General features: G+C 38.2%; 1 protein-coding gene across 7 annotated transcripts in view; it reads right to left on the bottom strand.

Annotated features, from left to right (window-relative positions):
• LOC135108108 (exosome complex component RRP40-like) overlaps positions 1-22,613 on the bottom strand; it is a 35,863-nt gene extending 13,250 nt beyond the window's left edge. The window contains exons 1-3 of one of the 7 annotated variants that reach the window (XM_064018785.1): positions 22,455-22,613; positions 13,114-13,276; positions 11,689-11,827 (exon numbers count right to left, since the gene is read on the bottom strand). In XM_064018785.1, the coding sequence (XP_063874855.1) occupies positions 11,689-11,699 (11 nt within the window). In that variant the 5' untranslated portion in view covers positions 11,700-11,827; positions 13,114-13,276; positions 22,455-22,613. The other 6 variants (XM_064018780.1, XM_064018786.1, XM_064018782.1 and 3 more) reach the window with 6 other exon arrangements.
• Between the last annotated feature and the right edge of the window lie 551 nt (positions 22,614-23,164).

Here is a 23,164-nt window from a genome sequence, read left to right as displayed (position 1 = left end):
TCGATCATGGAGGTGAATGGTCCCATATATTTTTTTTTTTCTGAATCACAAATGTTTCTAGATAATTGCAAAAGATTTGATTCATTCTGTTTTGCTGAGATTAGAATTTTCTGTGCAGTTATATATTAATGAATTCGTCATATTAGTCATATGATTACTTGTATGATATTCAAAAAGTTTTTCAGTCAAGATTTCTTACATAGTATAGTCTATTAATTAAATCTCTATGCTTCACAAAAAAAGGACTCAACCTTACTAGGGATAAGCTTGAGCAATGGTTAGGAATACTCATCCAGTTCACCATTATCAGAACTCCCCAAACATGCCTCCACTGGTCTGGAGAACTTTTTGGAAGGTACATAGACTATTACACTGCTAGGGTCAAGAGCAGAAACAGATGGGAGACTATAAAATCAAATTTACATTTTCAGGATAATAATGATGAGGTAAACAATGACAAGCTTTTCAAAATTAGACCAATGTTAGATCACTTGAGGAGGGAGTTTCAAAATCTTCCAATGCAGCAAAATATCTGCATTGATGAGCAGATGATTCCCTTCAAAGGATGGCATAAGGTGAAGCAATATCTTCTTATGAAGCCCAAGAAATGGGGCTTCAAGATATTTGTACTTGCAGACAGTGGTGATCTCATTCATGATTTCATTCCTTACACAGGTTCTATTCAACCTGTGAATAAAGAAGGTATTCCAGACCTTGGTGCATCTTCAAACATAGTATCACACTTGGCTAAGACAATACAAAACAACAGGAACCATCTTTATTTTGACAATTGGTTCACTTCAGCTCCACTTGTAAAACATCTTGCTGAAAGAGGCATCTTGTGTTGTGGAACAGTTAGGCCATGTCGGCTTCCAGGGCTAAATTAATTAATAGTAGATTAATTAGGTCAGAAGCGGATGCCATCGCCTTGCAGACAGACTTAGATAGAATGAATGAATGGACGGATAGATGGCAAATGCAATTTAATATCAATAAATGCAAAGTGCTTAGCGTAGGTAGAGGAAACCCACACAATAGGTACACATTAAACACCCAAACTCTGGTAGGTACAGGGTACGAGAAAGATTTAGGAGTTATAGTTAGCTCTGAACTCCGTCTAGGGAAACAATGCATAGAAGCCAGAAACAAGGCAAATAGGGTACTAGGATTCATTTTTAGGAGTGTTAAAAGTAGAAGTCCGGAAGTAATATTAAAGTTATACTTGGCGCTGGTCAGACCTCATCTAGACTACGCTGTGCAGTTCTGGTCCCCACATTACAGGAAAGATATAGGTCTATTAGAATCAGTACAGAGGAGAATGACTAAAAGGATTCAGGGGATGAGGAATATTCCTTACGAAGCGAGGTTGAAGCGGTTAAATTTACATTCTCTAGAGAGACGTAGGTTAAGAGGGGACCTGATAGAAGTCTTTAAGTGGTATAGGGGTTATAACAAGGGAGATGTAAGCAAAATTCTTAGGATCAGCAACCAAGGTAGAACAAGAAATAACGGGTTCAAGCTTGAAAAATTTAGGTTTAGGAAGGAGATAGGAAAAAATTGGTTCTCAAATAGAGTGGTAGATGAGTGGAACGGACTCAGTAATCATGTAGTTAGTGCCAGGACACTAGAGAGCTTTAAGAGAAGATTAGACAAGTTTATGGATGGGGATAACAGATGGAAATAGGTAGGAGTGTTTCATACAGGGACTGCCACGTGTAAGCCTGGTCGCTTCTTGCAGCTTCCCTTATTTCTTATGTTCTTATGTTCTTATGTAAATTTATCATCAGATGCCGAGATGAAGAAGAAAGGCAGAGGTGTTCATGAAGAATGGCAGGAGTAACTATGACTCCTGTAGGGAGTTGATGTTGTGCCAAAACTCTCTAAGTGACATGAAAATCCTACTTGAGACTTAGTTACAGAGGAAGTCTGCCTCCACATGACGCCCGCTGGTAATGTGGGAACAAACCTGTTCGTGAGGTTCCTAACAAGATGAACATGAGATGGGGAGATGGACATTATTCCATCCTCCGTTATCATACGGTCATAGAGTAATGGGATTCTGCCAGGCTTCAGTTCCCTTAACAGCCTCACTAATCCAGAGTCTCCCTGCTCTTTCAGGTTCTCTATTCCGTTTGGGTGGGGGCCATCGGCTTGATTTGCTGAGTCCAGCGCCAAACCCACTTAGCCTGGGCTACAGTAATCAAGCTGGCGTTTCCGGGATGACAGACCGCTGGGGGGCACAGCAGCGCTCTTCCTGTCAGAAACCCAGAGGGTTCATGGCTTCAATCAGGGGTACACAGTGCAGATGCAGTACCAATCCCCCCCCAGGCTGAAAGGGCTGGCATAGACCATCTGTGCCTATTCCAAAGGGCTGAGGTGCTCTCGCAAGAGGTGTTATGCTTGCTAATTACTGCAGCGGGCTTTGTGGAAGGTAGCCAACTGCCTGGTCTGAGGGTGGCGTCCTCAGCCGGAATCCTATTGGGTGAGAGCCTGGTAGGCAGGTTTCACATCGCTAATGCTTGCGTAAGCACGGGAACGGCAGTCAGACAAAGTATGACTCGATTTGACAGTTTTCAAATGGTTGGATAATGAAGGCGTGACTGCTATCCACCTTTGCTAACAGCCACCTAACTCAAACCACTCAATGCTATGATAAAACTATTAAGAAAGTTACAGTGGTCCCACAACCAAACATAGTGAAGAACATGGGTGGTGTTGATTGCTTACTATCATTGTATAGAACCCCAGTGCAATCGGAGAAGTATCATAAGCTCGCTTTTCGCATGATTGACATGACTATCAATCAAGCTTGGTTGCTGTACCGAAGGGGCTACAAGGCAAAAAGGATTCCACTGGAGAAAAGGCATTCCCTAATGTCTTTCAGGATGTCACTTTTAGAGCCACTCATCAGGGTCGGGAAGTGTGCCCCTAAAGGAGGTCAACCGTTATCAAGTCCGAAGATGGATGATCCACCACATAAAATAACTAAACAGATAGGTCAAATCAGACCACAGAATGATTTGAGACTTGACAGAGTAGGTCACTTCACAGAGGTAAAAAATCTTCGCTTGTAATGCAAGCAACTTGAATGTAAGAGCCGCACAAACATCAGGTGTATCAAATGCAATGTCAACTTGTGCCTGAATGCCAAAAATAACTGTTTCCTGCAGTCCACACCTAAGACAGCAACTCCTTTCTGATAGGAAAAAAATCTCTGTTTTTCTTGCTTACATTATAAAAGCAGATAATATTTTGTGTTTATCGAGGATCCCATATGGATCAGAAAATTACGTTTTGTCTTTAGTTTGTCAAACAAACAAACAAGTCAGACAAAAAGGTCTCCAATACTTCAGATATGTAATAAAACTATAGTGCATTCAATGTCAATATACTTCCCCTGGTGCCCAATATGACTAATTAGTCATGTAAAATTTTATGTAATATAGTAATTGCTACCAAAACCTATAGTGTTACTTTTCAGGTCCATATAATTCTAAAAACCAAAGTACGGTTTTTTATGGCTAGCGAAAGTGTTGGTGGTCCATATAGGGTTAATCCTAGGTTACAGTGGTACTGGTTTATTTTCCACAGTTAAATCTGTAGTTAAATACTACAGATTTAACTTTTTTTTCATTTTATAATAGGTGATTTTAACTGTCACCATACCTATGGTTGGGCACTGGAACACTTCTTGCCCTGTACCAATCATCAATTCTGACCTTCCTGTATTTTTACAGGTCAGTTTCAAACTAAATCCCAGCCAATGACCACTTCCCTGCTCTTCCCTCCTAGTTCCTTTGGTCTAGTCCCCAATCCTCCTCCCACCCTCACTGGCAATTACTTTGTTCCTTTTTAAACCTGTCTTTATTCCCCTCATCTTTTTCATTGTCTTTTAGTATGCTAACATATTTTACAGTACCTATCCATCTTAAGTGCCTCACTTACTGCTATTCCCTCCACCACTAAGACCTTCTCTACATTCAGGTGCATTCTTTAGTGGAACCAAAATCACACCAGATTTTAAACATGAAGCCTGTTGTAGTGTTTGATGTTAACTCCATACACCTAGCCATCTCCCAGCTCTTACATCTTTTAAGAGAGCTGTTACAACCACTTCCCCTATCTCGCTGATCACTACCCTCAGGCCGAGCCATCTCTATCTATTTTCACCACGTCACCTGTCTTGACCCCACTCGCTTGAGTTGTGAGGCTCCACAAGGTCCCATTCTGAGGTGATGGCAGAGCTGCCCAGTCCAGGAATGGGCAGTTCACACTAGGCTTTCTCTCCACCACCCTCAACCTGTACCTGCTGGGTCACCCTTACCCTGGTGGCTAGACAAGAGTGGACTCCTCTGGCCTGAGCAAGTGCATACACCGGGCATTTATCTCAACTGTATAATGTGGACTCACATAACTTTTTTTTTTTTTTTTACACCAGTCCCTCACCCATTTTCTCCCTCCCTTAGATTGGATCTTTAGCTTTGTTATGTATGTTAGGTCTTGGTGCTGGGTTAATTTATAAGCTGCACAGGTTCTATTTCTTTTTATTATAATTTGTTTATTTTTGTAAGGGTAAAGTTACAAGCTACATTGTTACTTATTATATCTTCATTATTTCTTTAAGTAGTACGTGATTGTAAAGAGCTTTAAGGTTTTTTTTTTTTTCTCAGAAAATCATTTGTACAGACCAAACTTTCAGCTGGAGAAAACATGTTTCCTCCTTAAATGCATCCAACCTTATTTCAAACATCTAAAGATGCATCTACAAATCTTCTAGCACACAATAGGTAGTAAATGTAAGAAATCATTATACTACCATTACAAGTTCCCAATGAACTAGGATACTTTCTTAGATTAGTAGTAGAATCCGACTACTCTCCAAGTATTTACCAATATAGTGGATCTGACTCCTCTCCAAGTATTTACCAATACAGTGGAACCTTGATTACTGAATGCCTCCCTTTTCAAATAAAATTTTGAACTCACATTTGGTTTGGTTGCCATACCATAATTTGATTTTCAAACAAAATTACTTGATTTCAAATATTAAAAGACAAAGCAAAAGCTCCCCCATTTATTACTAATTTAAAGTTTCTATAAATATTTCCTTTGTTTTTATATATCTGGAGGAGAGACATATTGGGTAAGACAGTAATTTAATCTTTGAAATAACATGAATGTGATCCCATTGAATAGCATCAATGTAAACAGTTTTTTTTTTGGCTAGCTCAGAAATAATCCCAACTCCTGAGCCACCCGTGGCTCTCTTGATGATGTCCCCTCAATGCCATTACTACTGCACAACTGCATTTTCCTGGTAGGTTTTCCCGGCAGCAAGCTTTCTTAAGTGTTATGACCACCTTCATTTTGGCAATGAGTGGGTTGCTCCTCTCTGTGTCGCTCTGTAAGGCTTCCCTCACAAGATCAATGGCAAAGAGAATACCTGCAATTTAAACTATATCTTCTAACAAGTTCTGTGTCACTAAGTTCATTCAATACATCTTTCCTGGATGAATAATTTCTGAGCTGGAGATGTTGTTGAATGGCCATCTTAGCAGTGACAGCATCTGTCATAAGCTGCTAAGACAGGGTGGAAAGATGCCCGAGAATGAATGAATCCATTTTACATTGATTCCTATGGGGAATATAGTTTTGGTTTTTGAACAGCATTCAAGAATAAATTAAACTGAAGAACTGAGGTTCCACTGTATTAAACTAAAAACAAAATGTAGCCTAGTCACTTTTATTGTCATCCTCTCAACCATACAATGCCTCCTTTACTTTCTCTAAGCCCATGAATCATGTCATAATATATGTCAAGGTCCTGAAGACATTTATTACCAAATGCTTTGCCACTTAACAATTATGAGACCTTCCTCCTAGAGGTGTTTAACGGAATTTAGATAAAAGAAGAATTACCCCTCACAGTGTGAAGCACTTATCCCTTTTCTTAAACAAAAAAAAGTCAGTTAATTCACTCCAAAACTTGTTTTCCTCTGTCAGCCACTGTCTCTGCAAATTACTTGAATAGATTATTAATTCCAATTTTGTGTGGATTTTAGAATCAGAATCAAAACATCCTCCTATTCTCTCTCCTATGGTCTGACCATTTTGAATTGACCATTTAGGCATTGTCCTTTCTGGGGATTCCCAGCCTGTTGCACTGCCACACTTATACCAAAACACACCTTATGTCTGGTACTTCCTACCTCAAAATTAAATGGTGTTCTAGTATATATACACTGTGATGCTCTAAAAATGGCAAGTTAGTGTAATACTATTTTTTTTTATGATACTTTCATTGTTTTTCACAAACAACACAATACTTGGCAATGTTTCCTCCAGGCATTGTCAAGTCTCCATGGGTGACTGAGTGAAGTCACATGGTCAGAGTGCCTGTGTTAATCCATAGTCACTTCTTCTCACGCCGCCAACCAGGATGGAAGCTACCTCTCCTGCTCACTCTCATCACCTCCACAGCCAAGAAAAAGAGCTTTTTACTCAGTAAATAAGTAGTTTTTGGAAGAAAAGGCTAATAGGGGCCCATTACTTGATCCCTCAAGAGCTGTTGCCTGAAGAGTGAAAGCGAGCAATGCTAAAACTAAAGAATAAAAATATAACATCATAGTTTAAGGGAAATATGTCTATAAAGAAACTTATCACATTTAAATTAAATTCACAAGAGAGAGAGAGAGAGAGAGAGAGAGAGAGAGAGAGAGAGAGAGAGAGAGAGAGAGAGAGAGAGAGAGATAGAGATAGAGATAGAGATAGAGAGAGAGAGAGAGAGAGAGAGAGAGAGAGAGAGAGAGGTTATCAGTGACACATTGCCTCTAATCTGATAATTGGCCCAGTACAAGATTTGGCAGACCCACAAGCTGGGGAATCACAGTTCAGATTTCAGTGTGCAAGGAACACTGCCAATCCTTTACCATACTTAAGAGACCTGTATTACCACTGCTTTTGCATTCCATTAGTTTTCCTAGTTGTCTATTTCAACCTTTCTTTAACATACTTTGAGACAGGGTTTGCATTAAGAAAAAACTATCTAAAAAGAAAGAAAAAGAGAAAAATAAAGCCTAAGTAGGCTTTTTTGGGGTTTTTTTTTTAAATATTTCATCTATCAAAATTTAGTTTTATATCATACTGATAAATACGGTCTATACATGTACATATACATAAAAAAAAATGTAAAAGTAACCAAGCCTGACTTGTCCATTTCCTGTACAGTATAAGTTAATACAGGCTTTGTCCAACCAGACCAAACTGTATCAACAGGACCTAAACAAGTGTCTGTCCTTCAGATAGGAAGTGTCAAAATCTTTCAAGATCTAACTCCCCAAAACATCTCCAATAACTTTCCTTCTTCATCTTTCCCTCCTTTGTTTCAACCTGACAGCGCCACTGCCATCTCATCTATTTCTAAAAGCTGAACTCTTCACTCAGACCTTTGCTGAAAACTCTACCTTGAATAATTCAGAGCTTGTTCCTCCCTCTCCTCTATCCTCTGACTACTTCATGCCACCTATTAAAATCCTTCACAATGACATTTTCCATGCCCTTGCAGGCCTAAATCCTCAGAAAGCTTATGGACCTGATGAGGTCCTTCCTATTGTTCTCCAAAATCGTACCTCCATGCTTGCACCTTGCCTAGTCAAACTTTTCAACTCTATCTATCAACACCTACCTTTCCTTCTTGCTGAAAGTTTGCCTACATTCAGCCTGTTCCTAGAAAAAAGTGACCATTCTAACCTCTGAAACTACCATCCTATTACTTTAATTTCCTGCCTATCTAATTTTTTTAATCTATCCTCAACAGGAAGATTTTTAAACATCTATCACTTCACAACCTTCTATCTGATTGCCAGTATGGGTTCTGTCAAGGCCACTCAACTACTGATCTTCTAGCTTTCCTTGCTGAGTCTTGGTCATCCTCTTTTAGAGATTTTGGTGAAACTTTTGCTGTTGCCTTAGACATATCAAAAGTTTTTTTGATACAGTCTGGCACAAAGCTTTGATTTCCAAACTACCCTCCTATGGCTTCTAGCCTTCCATCTGAAACTTCATTGCAAGTTTCCTTTCTGACCATTCTATTGTTGCTGTGGAAAATGGTCACTGTTCTCTTCCTAAATCTATTAACAGTGGTGTTCCTCAGGGTTCTGTCCTGTCACCTACTCTCTTCCTATTATCCATCAATGATCTTCTAAACCAAACTTCTTGCCCTATCCACTCCAACAGTGGTGATACCACCCTGCACTTTTCCACATCTTTTTGTAGACGTCCAATCCTTCAGGAAGTAAACAGTTCATGCAAGGGAGCCACAGAACACCTCACTTCTGATCTTTCTAAAAATTTCTGATTGGGGCAGAGCAAACATAGTATTGTTCAATGCCTCAAAAACTCAATTCCTCCATCACCTCGACACAACCTTCCAAATAACTATCCCCTCTTCTTCAATGACACTCAACTATTCCTTTCTGCACTGAACATCATCAGTCTGTCCTTTACTTATAATCTAAACTGGAAACTTCACATGTCATCTCAAGCTAAAACACCTTCTATGAAGTTAGGCATTCTGAGTCATCTCTGCCAGTTTTTCTCACCCTCCCAGCTAACTCTGTACAAGGGTCTTATCTGTCCACATACAGAGTATGCTCCTTATGTATGGGGCATTCCACTCATAGTGACATACATATATACACACACCCCACATACCAACTCTCTCTCAGCACATGCTAGTATGAATAAAACACTTCACTTCTGACAATTCTAACAGCTAAGCTATAGGGGCTGGGTGGATACTGATTACTTTATCTTCAAGGGCAACTCTTCTGCTAATAACTGTGTGACTCAATCAAAAGGAACATTTAGAAATAAGGTAAATTAGTTTTGGAAAGAGAGTCTATGGGTGCGAGGATTCTTACTGTAATCTCAGGGCAGTGAGCAGCCACCCTTAATCATACGTCTGGTGCCTGTACTCACTCTCTCTCTCTCTCTCTCTCTCTCTCTCTCTCTCTCTCTCTCTCTCTCTCTCTCTCTCTCTCTCTCTCTCTCTTCCTTCATTCTTCTTACCTCTTCTCTTCACTTTACATCACCGCTCAACACTAACCTCAAACTGACTGTCTTCAATGTTGCATTTCTTGCTATCTCCTACTGCTATTTTCATGCTAACTGCTCTTATGATCTTGCTAACTGCATGCCTTCCCTCCTCCCACAGCCTTGCTGCAATAGACTTTTTTTCTTTCTCTCACCGCTATTCTGTCCACTTCTCTAATGCAAGAGTTAACCAGTATTCTCAATCATTCATCCCTTTCTCTGGTAAACTATGAATTCCCTTCCTACTTCTGCATTTCCTCCTTCCTATGACTTGAACTCTTTTAAGAGGGAGGTATCAAGACACTTATCCTTTAATTTTTGATGACCACTTTTGACTGTTCAGGGACTGGCACCTCAGTGGACCTTTTTTTATTATAATTTTGTTGATCTTGGCCAGTATCCCTCCTACTGTATATAAAAAAAATCAAGCCTTTTGTTTCATTCACTCTAGATTATTCTTTTAAATTGCTAATTTAAACTGATTTACATAGAAATATGAGGAATAAACAAAACAAAAAATAAAACCCCAAAAAGCAATAAAATAAAAAAAATAAAATCCAAAAAAAAAAATTTTTTTTTTACCTGGCTTTTCTCCAACCCTGCTTAGAGACCTGTATCACCACTGCTTTTGCATTCCACTAGCTGTCTATTTCAACCTTGAAGTATATGACATCACATGGAGTTACTTCACAAAAGCTGTCCACCTTTGATATTAATGGTAACTTACTGTTCTAACAGTATCTTTTTGGCCTACAAGACAGTTTTCATTTCTCATCTTCTAAGACATTTCATTTTTTTCTCCTGTTCTCATATTATATCTCCACCACCTCTCACTTCACAGTTCATCAATCCAATACTGTTCCTCCAGCAAATTCCTAGATTTAATTTTTGACACTCGCTTGACCTGAAGAGAAGACATTGATCAAGAAAATTGCCATTACTACCACAGACCAGTACTGCACTTTCATGATGTTTTTTTTCTTTTTGCCCTTGATTAAGAATGTCATGTATATTGTTCTGCTTCTGCTTCTGATTCCCTCCTTATTTTCTTGATCTTGTCTGTCATCTAGAACTGGGCACTGACAGCAATCCTTTTCTTTCTTCTCCAGAAGAGAACCTTTTATTTTGAATTAGCTTTACCTTCCCCCTCTCACTGTTGTACCCTTATTCTCTCTTTGATGCTATGCAAGGCCTCACCAGTTCTCATTGTTAAAACTTATTTTTCTTTTTTCCAACCCCTCTTTACCAAAACTACCTGTCACTGCAATCCTCACTTCCCATGTTTGTTACCTGCTTACATAGCTACCCTTCTTTCTCATGCTCAATTTCCTCATTTACACTTTTTCTTTTCATTTTCCTACTTTTCTGACAGCTAATTTCCATGCCCTCAATTTGTTCTTCAATGTTACATACCACATCTCCTACTTTTCTGACATGGCTAATTTCCATGTCCTTAATTTGTTCTTCAATCTTACATACCACTTCTAAGTCTCATGCCCTTTCTCCCTCTTACAAGCACACTTCCTAGAACAAATTTTGACATGCCACTTGCAAACCAGTTTACACTGATGGATTAACCATTCCACTACTTTGGTTTTGCTGTCTTCTTCCCTTCCCAATACTATATGTTTCATCTACCATTTGAATCTAGCATCCTTATGACAAGTGTGTTTTTCTCTTCATATTAAAACACCTGTTTTCTAACAATCCTTATAAATCATCATCTTCACAGATTCCTGTGATTCACAGACTTCTTTCTCCTTCTTGCAAGCTCCTTCCATGAATTTCTAAACTAGCTTTCCTAACATTCTGTCTGTAAAAAACTGTCTGCTTTTGCTGGGTACCAAGCCATGTAGGCATTGTTGACAATGAAAACTTGGATTCTTTAGCTTTCTTATCTGTTCTATCAGGTATTCATATTTCATCCCTCTCTCTGATTGTTTCCCCTTTTTTTTCTTTGTTTCAATCTTCTTGAATGATGGCAGTTCTTTTGGCCTGACCTCTCAAATACTTAATAAACTTCATTCATTTCATATACATACTTCTTTCAATAATAATTTTAAATAAAAAATAGCTTTGAGAATAGCAGCTTAGACTCTCCATCAAGCAGGGGAACCAGAAATGTACCCTAGTCAGATCACTCTTCAGATCCAAAGTGTCTCAATACTGCCCTTAACTATTTTAATTTGCAAAATTTGCAGCCTAAGATTTAATTTTCATTCTGTGGAATATCACCAATCCGCTATTAAACTTCATCTTTCCTCACTGAAACAATGGTATATAAGGCCACTGGTAATATCCTCTTTTCTGTCCCCTAACTTTATTCCTAGTTTAAATCCAAAGCTGGATGCTGCATCTATGTGTGTAATGACTTCATCTGCTATCATGCCTATGTTCTGGAGTCTTCTGAATTTTCTACCTACATCCATATCTATTCTTTCAGGTCAATACAGCCCACTGGAGACAAAAAACAAGCTTGAATTCTTTCCATAGAAAGGGCTTTAAGCCCCAGACTGACAGATCAATTGAAAATCAAACCCACTCATTACTACACCATTAAGCCCTTACATTACACATGTAGGAAGTGTAACTCACCCAAAGCTCATCTTGTAAATGTTACTTGTTAAGAATATCTTGCTTTTCTAAAATGTATCAATGCAGGATCTGTGAGGTAGAATTCTGATAGATGGCTCTCCAAGAACTCCCTTCACAATGAAAAAAAGTTCAACACAAGCTGAAACATTAAAAACATATTCATTAAAGAAAAAAAATCAGACCAATATATATATATATATATATATATATATATATATATATATATATATATATATATATATATATATATATATATATATATATATATATATATATATATATATCACCACTACTACTGCTACTACATTCTACATCTATCTCTGAGAAATAGCACACTTAGCATCAGGTGACAGATCACACCTTACCTCTCCCTCACCAGGTGTGAGGTGTGTCTATCCCATGCTGAAACACTTACACAAACACTCCCTCCCTTTCCTCCCTTGGATTTATCATAAGGGGCTCATGTTAATCCTTGTCTGTTTCACTCTCTTTTGATATTCACCACCATTAACTCCACATGGACCTAAATCTAAAGCAAATAAATAGAAACTGAAACTCTCCATCAAAAGGCAGTAAGGGGTAGGCAGTCAAAAGTTTGAGTCAAGAGAGCAGTCTGTACTCATCCAACACCAAACAAACATGCAATGCCACAAGATGTAACTCCTTCACCCCTTGTACTCCATCCTGAAGGAGGTAGGATAGAGGGCACACTACAAACTAGCATCAGTGGTATACCAGCCTGGTACATTCTGGTACCAACGGCAGGACAGAACATCTGGTGTCACCAGTGGGGCACCAGTACATACGTTCATGAGGTGTAACATCCTGTACTTTCAATAAACCAGACACTTAATAAATTTATATCTGTTTAGCTATACCTATCACACACTGCAACCAATACCCAGGACAGTAAAACATTAATAAGTTGGTATAATACGGACTCAGCCTCTGCTGACTTATCAAAATTTTGAAGTCTCATGTGAATATTACTAAAAACCTTTCATCAAAATCAAACCACATCAAGGAGGTGCTGTTGCAAAGGCCAAGCCTTCCAACCTTCAATCAGAACCAACAAACAAGCACAAACTATCTCCATTTACATAGATAAGATGCAAAGGATTCCCCTTTTTACAACCTCCTCTAACACATCCCTTACTTTCCCTGTATAAAGCTCTCATCATTTTGTGATGTACATCAATTCCATAAGCCTGTAGCACTTAAGTAGCACTTACATTATTATTATATCAACTCTATCGTATGTTTTTTCTAAATCTATAAAACACTAAAACCATTTTGCAAACTTATTAACTTAAATCCAAGTAACTGCTCAATAGAATATCCAATGACTTTCTTAAAAATACCTTATGTATCTTAATTTAGCAACTAGTCTTGAATTAGGAAACTGCAGTACTTGCGTTTTCTTACCTAATAATCTTTCCACCATTTGTATTAATCATGTGTACCACCACCAGGGTTCCTTCTCATCAATGGGTGAGCTTGCATGGCATATGTCTACATTCAGATTCTTGTCATCTTTCCTCCAAGAGGAGTGTAAGTAGAATTCTTGTAAACCTTGTGTGAAACTGACCTGCAATAAAAATTAATCCCAATAAACCTTACTGATAATATGATATCTGTGAACATATCCAGATTCATACATTTGATATCATTACATGTATCTAATTAATTCTGATGTAAATTAACTAAATGATATATAAGGAAACAAGTAAATAAATATGTTTTTAACATTTGAATTTCTTTGTTCCTTTATTTATGTTTTTACTATATCTTACTGTTTACATAGTAATGCAAAACAGGGAATTGCAACATTTTTAACTGACTATCAAGTACAGTGGTTTTTCAACCTTTTTTATCTCATGGCACACTAAGCCAAACATTGAAATGAGAGAGTCACACCAACAGTATTTAAAAGTGGGACTAAAGAATGCAAATAAACCTTCATAAACCCAGAAAAGTAAGGGTTACTAGTTTATACATAAAGTGTGGTGGTATCCCCACACAAATAGTGTATAATATAAATTCACAATTAATTAAATTCAATGCCATTAAGCTGTAACACAACAGTGACAAACTCACAGGTGTCACATTTGCCATGTGCATGTAGTTTGAAAGAGGATCTATTACTTGGTCCAAACCCTCTCCAGTACCCACATTTTCTGCACAAAACCTATACCTAGCTCCACACCACTCTTCTCGTGCATTTTGAGAAAGTGGCAAGCAGTGAAATGCACAGGTATGTCACAGAGATACCTTGCCTTTTTTTGGTCCCATATTCAGCCAACATCTTCCTGCAAGTCTCCATCCCAAATTCTTCTGCCATAGCCTTTTTAGTGACATGGTGGTGAAGTATGTGAGTACTAAGGAAAGCAACATCCAGCACATGGAAAAACAACTTCCTATACTGCTGGAGTGATGACCTGGCACAGTTCTGTTTGACTTTGCCAAAGCATATGACACAATCTGCCCCACAATACTTGTCATAAGGCAACCTGATATAAGTGGTATTATCCTAGACTGAATCCCCAATTTCCTACATCTATTATTAACAAATCTAAATCATTTGTCAATGACTTGAAACTATTAAGAAATACATCAAGGCTCCCATAAATATTGCTTTAAACCCTTCTGGATGTCAGAGAAACAGATACTATCTATGTGTGTCGAAGTTCCTGGGATCCCAACCTGAACCCAGACAAAATGTGTTGTATTTAGGATCTAGTATGGCAATCCTGCATGGCATTACAATGGAACTCTACAGCACAACAGTATTTTCAGTATTGTTATGATTTATGACAATACATGCTAGGTAGTTATGGTCACCCTCAAGTTGATGATCTCACTATCTGCAGCATTTCTAATGGTTACACCACATGTCAGAAATCAATATTACCTTTACAACAGAATTTTGACACTTCACCCTACTTCTATGTTCTCTTCACACTCCACCAGCCTAAATTGCTTTAATATGTGTATTTGTTCACAGGCAGAGTATTGGTGCTAATGCTTAAGAATACATGATGTGCTATGATGTGTGATGTCATATCATTTTCCACCAGTAATTAATTAAAACTATATTTCTGAGTAATGCTAAGACAGCATATTACTTTGTAGACAGGAGAGAACCACTTCAGGAAGAAGGTGGACTTCAATTTCAACAAAGCTGCTATCATGAGCAAAGGAATAACTCCAAATACAGGGGGTCCTCAGTTTACAATGTCCTCAACCTACGGCATTTTGTAGTTACATCACCATCTCCCATAAATTTACAAATACGTCATTATGTGGTGCTATAAAAGGAAGACAGCTTTGTTTACATTTGCCAGTTGAATGACATATTGGATTGTGCTACATTTGCTTTCTTTCATTTGTGTTGTCCTTCATTATGGCCCCCAAGCTTGAGTCAGACTCTTCTGAAGGCAGTGCTTCAAAGAAAAGGACAGCCATCTCCATGGAAGTGAAATTAGATATAATAAAATACTCGGAAAAGGGTGAAACACCAACAAACATTGGCCGGTTGCTTGGCCTAAGTCACATGACTGTCTCGACAATCATCGGCAACAAAAAGTGTATACTTGAATATGTGGAAGGATCTGCTCCTATGAAATCAACTGTGATTACAAAGCAGCATAGTGGTCTCATTATTGAGATGGAAAGATTATTAGTGCTTTGGCTGCAAAACCAGCACCAATGGTGTATCCCAGTGAGTCTTGTGTTAATTCAGGAGAAGGCTAAAAGATTATTTGAGTGTAGGTGAGTGACATAGGTACTTATGAGTTCTGACTTACAGCAAAAATTACGTCATGTCACACAACAGGAACGGAATTCCAATGTAAGTCAAGGACCCCCTGTACAATTATTGGAATTTTATTGCAAAACTCCATTCATGACACCAATCAGTGGTAGAGTTTTGTGTTTGCATGGAGTTATACTGAAATTTGTCCAGTGTCCTGAGTGTAATTTATCTTAGTAGATCTGCTCAGGTTAAGTCAGTGTCCCTCTGGGAGATCCAGAGGTGGCACACCTCTGGATTAGGTTAGTGTTCCTAAGCAGGGAGGGTCCAAAGGTTAAATTAGGTTTGGGAGTCCATATTTGAGTCATTTTTACTCTCCACCCCTGGCCAAAAATGTATGAAAAGTTATGACCTTTTTTTTTTCTAAGGCTAAATTTCAGTAATTTTTTTTTTTGCATCCCTGACATATAAACTTCACTATTCCATCAGGCCACCATCCTTGTTGTCCACTGGGAAAGAGAAAATAAGAAAAGATGTACAGTAAACCCTGCTTAGTCAGATTAATTGGGAACACCAAATCAAGATATCCAAAAATCCAAGTTATCAGGAAAAAACTAGATGTGGCCTTAGAAGCCATCATGAAGACTAGCAAACACAGCTGGAGTCAGACATGCTGTGCATGACACAGTAGGACAATGGCCATAAAAAGAATGTGCAGTGTTTCCAGTGTGCATATTACTGTAAACATCAGGTGGCCATGTATTATGCACTGAAAAGGGAAAAAAATATATTTGATATTCAAATTATGTACCTCATATTCAATATTTAATATTCAGATATGTATACATCTTTTTAGTACACATCTTAAAACTTCTTTCTTAAGCATTGGCAGCACTAACTGCATCACAGAATCCCCCTGTCTCCTCATTCAACATTACCATGCACCTCACTGCAGTTTCTTCTGTTCTTGTAATTGTGTTAAAACCAAAGGTCATTTCAGTCAGTGGTTATTTTATCCTATGCCTTCATTTGGATAACACAGATTATCACAAGATATATTCAATGTCTGTCAATATCTACCTTTCCTTCTTGCTAAAAGTTTGCCTACATTCAGCCTGTTTCTAAAAAGGGTGACCGTTCTAATCCCTCAAACTACCGTTTAAAATTTTTGAATCTATCCTCAACAGGAAGATTCTTACACATCCATCACTTCACAATCTTCTATCTGATCACCAGTATAGGTTCCATCAAGGCCGCTCTACTGGTGATCTTCTGGCTTTCCTTACTGAGTCTTGGTCATCCTCTTTTAAAGATTTTGGTGAAACTTTTGCTGTTGCCTTGGACATATCAAAAGCTTTTGATAGAGTCTGGCACAAAGCTTTAATTTCCAAACTACCCTCCTACGGCTTCTATCCTTCTCTCTGTAACTTCATCTCAAGTTTCCTTTCTGACCGTTCTATTGCTGCTGTGGTAGACGGTCACTGTTCTTCTCCTAAATCTATTAACAATGGTGTTCCTCAGGATTCTGTCCTGTCATCCACTCTCTTCTTATTATTCATTAATGATCTTCTAAACCAAACCTCTTGTCCTATCCACTCCTATGCTGATGATACCAACCTGCACTTTTCCACGTCTTTTCATAGACATCCAACCCTTCAGGAAGTAAACATTTCATGCAGGGAAGCCACAAAACGCTTGACTTCTGATCTTTCTAAAACTTCTGATTGGGGCAGAGCAAACTTGATATTGTTCAATGCCTCAAAAACTCAATTCTTCCATCTATCAACTCGACACAACCTTCCAGACAACTATCCCCTCTTCTTCAATAACACTCAACTGTCCCCCTCTTCTACACTGAACATCCTTGGTCTGTCCTTTACTTATAATCTGAACCGGAAACTTCACATCTCATCTCTAGCTAAAACAGCTTCTATGAAGTTAGGCGTTCTGAGACGTCTCCGCCAGTTTTTCTCACCCCCCCAGCTGCTAACTCTGTACAAGGGTCTTATCCGTCCATGTATGGAGTATGCTTCACATGTCTGGGGGGGGTCCACTCATACTGCTTTTCTAGACAGGGTGGAATCAAAAGCTTTTCGTCTCAACTCCTCTCCTCTAACTGACTGTCTTCAGCACCTCTCTCATCGCCACAATGTTGCATCTTTAGCTGTCTTCTACCACTATTTTCATGCTAACTGCTCTTCTGATCTTGCTAACTGCATGCCTCCCCTCCTCCTGCGGCCTTGCTGCAAAAGACTTTCTTCTTTCTCTCACCCTTATTCTGTCCACCTCTCTAACGCAAGAGTTAACCAGTATTCTCAATCATTCATTCCTTTCTCTGGTAAACTCTGGAACTCCCTGCCTGCTTCTGTATTTCCATCTTCCTATGACTTGAATTCCTTCAAGAGGGAGGTTTCAAGACACTTATCCTTTAATTTTTGACTACCGCTTTGGACCCTTTTATGGGACTGGCATTTCTTTTTATTGGATTTTTGTTGCCCTTGGTCAGTGTCCCTCCTACATAAAAAAAAAAAATCCAATTGTCCGACTTCCCCTATATATCTCAGACAAAAATCTGGGATATCAGGTGTCTATCCGAGTGCACATGTCCAACTTTCCCCATATATCTTGGTTGACAATCTGAGGTATCCGACAATTATCTGAGGGCTCAAAAGTGGGCAACTTATCAGATATCCAAGATATCTGGCTCCAACTTATGCAGGGTTTAATGTATTTTCAAACTATAAACATACCCTAGTTTCATCTATCTAATGTTTGTTCAAGTTTATAAAGAGTTGGATGTTACTGCTGACCCAACTCTTTGTTTTCATCATTACTTAAGATCTGTGCTTAATAAGGCTGTTGCAGCTTAAGTTAGTTTATCTTAAGTTAAGTCAGTGCCCTTGGAGGGGTCCAAGGCAAACTGCCCTCCCAGCTTCGGCTGGGTTCGGTTAATTAAGTGTTCTTTCGAGAATCAGGGGCAGGTGAATTGATCTTACCTCACTTTAGTATAATGTCCTTCAAGGGTTCAGTGGAGTTGAAGGCCCCCATGGTTAGGTTAAGATCAGTTTGGTTGGTGTCCTTGTGAGGATCCGTGGAGGACGAAGTCCCCACGTTATATTAATTCATTCAGAACATTTTGCCAAAAATGGCAGCTTATATTCTTTTATTTCTTCCCATTTACTAGTTTTCACAAATTATTTATTAGTTTTTTGGTTTAGTTGTCATATATGATGAAACCAGTCACAACTTTCCCTCTTCACAGCTCTGTTCACCACCATGTTCCTTAATATTATTACATAATGAGGTAAAGGCCAATTCACAACAGGTTTCAGCATAAGAAATAAGATAATGTACAAAAATCAAGTGAAATGGAGCAATGAACTAAAGTAAATATTAACCAAAGACTATCTGATCTATGGGATTGCTACAGCATGAAGCAAATGCTGTCTACATGTCTATCTGCTCTTCATATGCTAAAAGATTTGGTTAACCTAGAAATGATGTCCATGTAACATACAAGCACGAAACTCACATGTCATGTAGAGGCCTCATTGACCTTGCCATAAATATAAAAAAACTGGGGGCACGTGTCAAGTGTGACTGTAATGGCACTTGAGTGTGGCGAAATTCAACATTTTCTGAGTCCAGCGAGCTCTGCACCAGCTAAGAGTAAACATTTAAATTATTTTCTATTGTTTATAACTGGGATTTGTGGGTAGCAGCACACAGTATGTATAGAGCTGATCCCTGCCATTCATGAGGCCACTAATTACGACTTTACACAGTAGGTTCAGTTATACATTTCATTTGTTTTAGAGACACGTTAAGTGTTCTGATCGAGACTCACTGTCATCTGTTAATATGGTAACCTTACAAAGTTAAAGAAACAAAAAAAGATGGACGAATAAGGGGAATAGAAAAACATGAAGAAGAAGAAATAAAGAAAAGTAGAAAACCCAGTACCAACACAGCTGTTTTGTTTAGGGTATTCAGCGTGAAATAATGGGAAGGCCCACACGGAAATGACCCACAAGGAAGGCCAGTACCAACACAGCTGTTTTGTTTAGGGTATTCAACATGAAATAATGGGAAGGCCCACACAGAACTCACCCACAAGGAAGGTTATAAAACAGTGACCATGTCACAGGAGACTCAGATAGAGATGTAGAGGTAGTCTGACTCATATATTAACAAGGAAAAGGCAAGCACAGTGCTGAAGGGACACTGTGCGAACAGGGGTGTACTGTGGGCACTTACTGTTGTCTTAACTAGCTCAAACTTCTTGCTGTGCCCTATACCTGAACTCTGCCCTAATACCCTGATTGGGCAAAGACATATATTGCCACACCTATGGTCAGATCACGTGTATGAAGTATATTACTGCATGTGAATTAAGTGAAAAGTATGATATTTTTAACCTTACCACAGAGATAGCTTTTGAGAGAAAAATGTAACCAGTTAGAGCATATCATGTAACTGAGGTAAAAGTCAGACAACAGATAGCAGCCCGAGAGAGCAGAGAGCAGTAGAAGAGAGGCTGCAAAGGTTCCAGACCTGAGGGAAGCCTGAGGCAATGTGGACAAGCTCGTCCTAGTGCTCATAAGTGGAGCTTAAAAGTTGTGATGCAGTCTCAGTAATTGTTGTCTCATGAAGATAAAAAAGGAGGTAGTAATCTGTAGGATGTTTCATTATTAGGATGTTTAGATTTAGGATTTTGTATTTGATTTTTTGTGTTTTTGTGTAATTTCTTGACTTAAATGTTAAGTACTGAATTGCTCTGACAAGAAACTTGGGTACTATTGTGAATCAAGTTGATGGAGAGTTCTCAGTGAGTTGCTCAAGGCAAATATCCAGGGATTATTACTGTACTTAATTTTTACTGAAGTAAATATAGAAAATTTAACTGTGTATAATATACTATCTTGTAGCCACTACCTGAATAATAGACTTCACACACAAATGTGCAAGTTGCAAGCACAACATTAATGTGGGTAGCTAGTGGAGGGAGGTGAAGCAAAAGGGCAAATGTTTGGCAGGGAAAAAAGTCATTATGTGGGATATTTACCAACAGTAATGTTTAAGATGCAATATACAGACGTAAAGAAGAATTTCCATACCACACCAGTAAGGCATAATGGCATAATTTTGGAGGTCCCTCATTAGGTTATTCTAAGTTAGTTCCAGTTAGGTTAACATCCTATCTGTGGGGGGGATGGTAGGGGGGCCACCCAGAGGGAAGCTAGGATAGGTTAGGTTAGGGAAATTTCCTTAGGTTTTTGAATGCCCATATTTCACTTATTTTTCATCTCCCCAAAACCTCCAATTCCCCACAAGCCCCCAAGCTTGAGGGATTACAGGGGGTTGGGAGGGAATGGAACTTCTTATCAGGAAATACCAAAGATTTTGCTTAATTTTGTCTTATCTTTCAAAATATTGGTAAGGAGTAATGAAATGCATATCTGAGAACTCAGGTTTTCTTAATTGTCTTAATTAACTGTACTAACTTGGCATATTATACTATAATAATTTCCTTTAATTCCATAACACACTCAATCTATTATCTCCAACTATTTACATCATACAATTAGCAAAATGTTCAAATTACAACAGCCAAAACAACTTGGAGCCTAAACAGATCATGACCAAAACAATGCTTAGTCTAAAAAGTTCACTGTTAATGATTTCCTGCCAAAATTACCCTCAACCTAAAAAGTTCACAGCCTCAACATGGACTCACTCAAACAAATAGCAGCATCCTGGCTAAACATGGTACCCAGTCACAGGGAGGGTTTGTTACTGGAAGTCATTGTGGAACCAGATGCATGTAAAAATAATGCTATAAAGAAAGTGTCCACAATAATTATACTCGAAATATACAGATCGTGAGGTTAATATCTCAAAACACAAGTTTCACAAACAGTAAAGTTGGTATTATTATACATATTCACCCGTTTCGTGGCAAAAAAAAAAAATTGTTCTCAGTGAAGTACTTGGGTCACTTTTTTTTTTTTTTTATGTAGAAAGGACACTGGCCAAGGGCAACAAAAATCATATAATTTACCGTTGCAAATTGTTCATTCCAGATATTAATTTCTATCAATTTACTGCTAGGTTAAATTAATTAGGTTAAGTTTAGTTAGGTTAGATGTAGTTAGTTTTTTTTTTTATGAATTTCTACTTGTCTATATGTGGCGGGGGAGAATATATATATATATATATATATATATATATATATATATATATATATATATATATATATATATATATATATATATATTACGACAGAAACGGCTACCAAGTTTCATTCAAAGCACATCAAAATCAGCACTACTGTCAACCTGTTGTCCCTGGCTGGCTGGGCCTAGTCCGGCAGGTTTGAGTTGCCAGTTGTTTTTTCTTTAGTGTTTACCACATCGAACGAGGATACTCTCTCTCTCTCTCTCTCTCTCAGGCAAGATATACGATTACTTTTACGTCGCTAGAAAATACACAACTGGTAACTCAGACCTGCCGGACGCGGCCCAACCAGCTGGGGACAACGCATTAACATTAGTGCCTCAAAATCTACCAGAAAAAAAAAAAAAAAAAGGCCTCGTCCGAAATTGTTAGAAGGGTGAAAAAATATCAGTTTACCGCAAAGTTTGTCTGGTGGCCAGATACGTACAGCAGGGGAGTTGTCGGAGGTCAACTCATCTGGTAGGGCCTTACCATCCTGAGTCCAGCCAACGTGAGCCAAGACTCGGCGTGGAGAGGACAGAAGTCTTTAGCACACAACTCCCATGCCTTTAACGATGTTGCATAAACCTCACTACTTCACCTTCGCCTCATGCATATCTGGTGTGCCTCACGCTCACACACAATACATAACTATCTTTGGGATCGGAACAAGCCAACTACCTACTTATTTACACATGAACATCAATAAAACAGCCTACACGCAAGGAGCTCACACACTGCTAGTGTATTTTGTCAGCTGCTCCAATCCCCAGTAATTTATTAGGTTGCACTGCTGTACCTTCCCAGCACCCTTGCCGCTGAAGTTAATGTTTCCTGTAGCGGATGCTGCTGGTCCTCGTGTTCCTCCGCCAAGCGCAGCAATGACTTGTTGATGTTTTCCTAGTAGGAGTCGGATTGATCCGTATTTAGCTGAAAAAATGTATGTAGCGTCCCTCAGCCTACTAAAAATTTTAATTCAAAATGATATGGTTTATACGTAAGTTTTGAAAAGTTTTTCAGTCTAATTGTAAGTGAGAAAACTCGTTCTAGAACGGAGTTTAAAGAGATGATTAGGGGAAGTGAATGTTTTGTATGAGTTGTATAAATATTTCGTTGATCAAATAAATTACTTACAAGATATTTAGCAAACATCACTTATAGAGCAATAAGATCACAGAAAAATTATCCTAAATGGATGAATGTTAAGTTAAAACACTACATAGTACGTAGCATAAATAAATAAATAAATATATATATATATATATATATATATATATATATATATATATATATATATATATATATATATATATATATATATATATATATATATATATATATATATATATATATATATATATATATATATATATATATATGAGATTAAAGGCAGGGGAAGGTTTTAACTTTTAAGGCCACAATATAATGAATCAGTTAGAACAGTTGGGAGGTTAACGAGGAAAGCAAAAAAACAATTATGAATTAAAGGTAGCCAGCCAGGCGAAGACG

Source organism: Scylla paramamosain, chromosome 16 (genome assembly GCF_035594125.1).
Source record: "Scylla paramamosain isolate STU-SP2022 chromosome 16, ASM3559412v1, whole genome shotgun sequence".
NCBI classification, from domain to species: Eukaryota; Metazoa; Arthropoda; class Malacostraca; order Decapoda; family Portunidae; genus Scylla; species Scylla paramamosain.
Note: the sequence above shows the minus strand (reverse complement) of the source record. Positions and strands in the feature narration are given on the sequence as shown.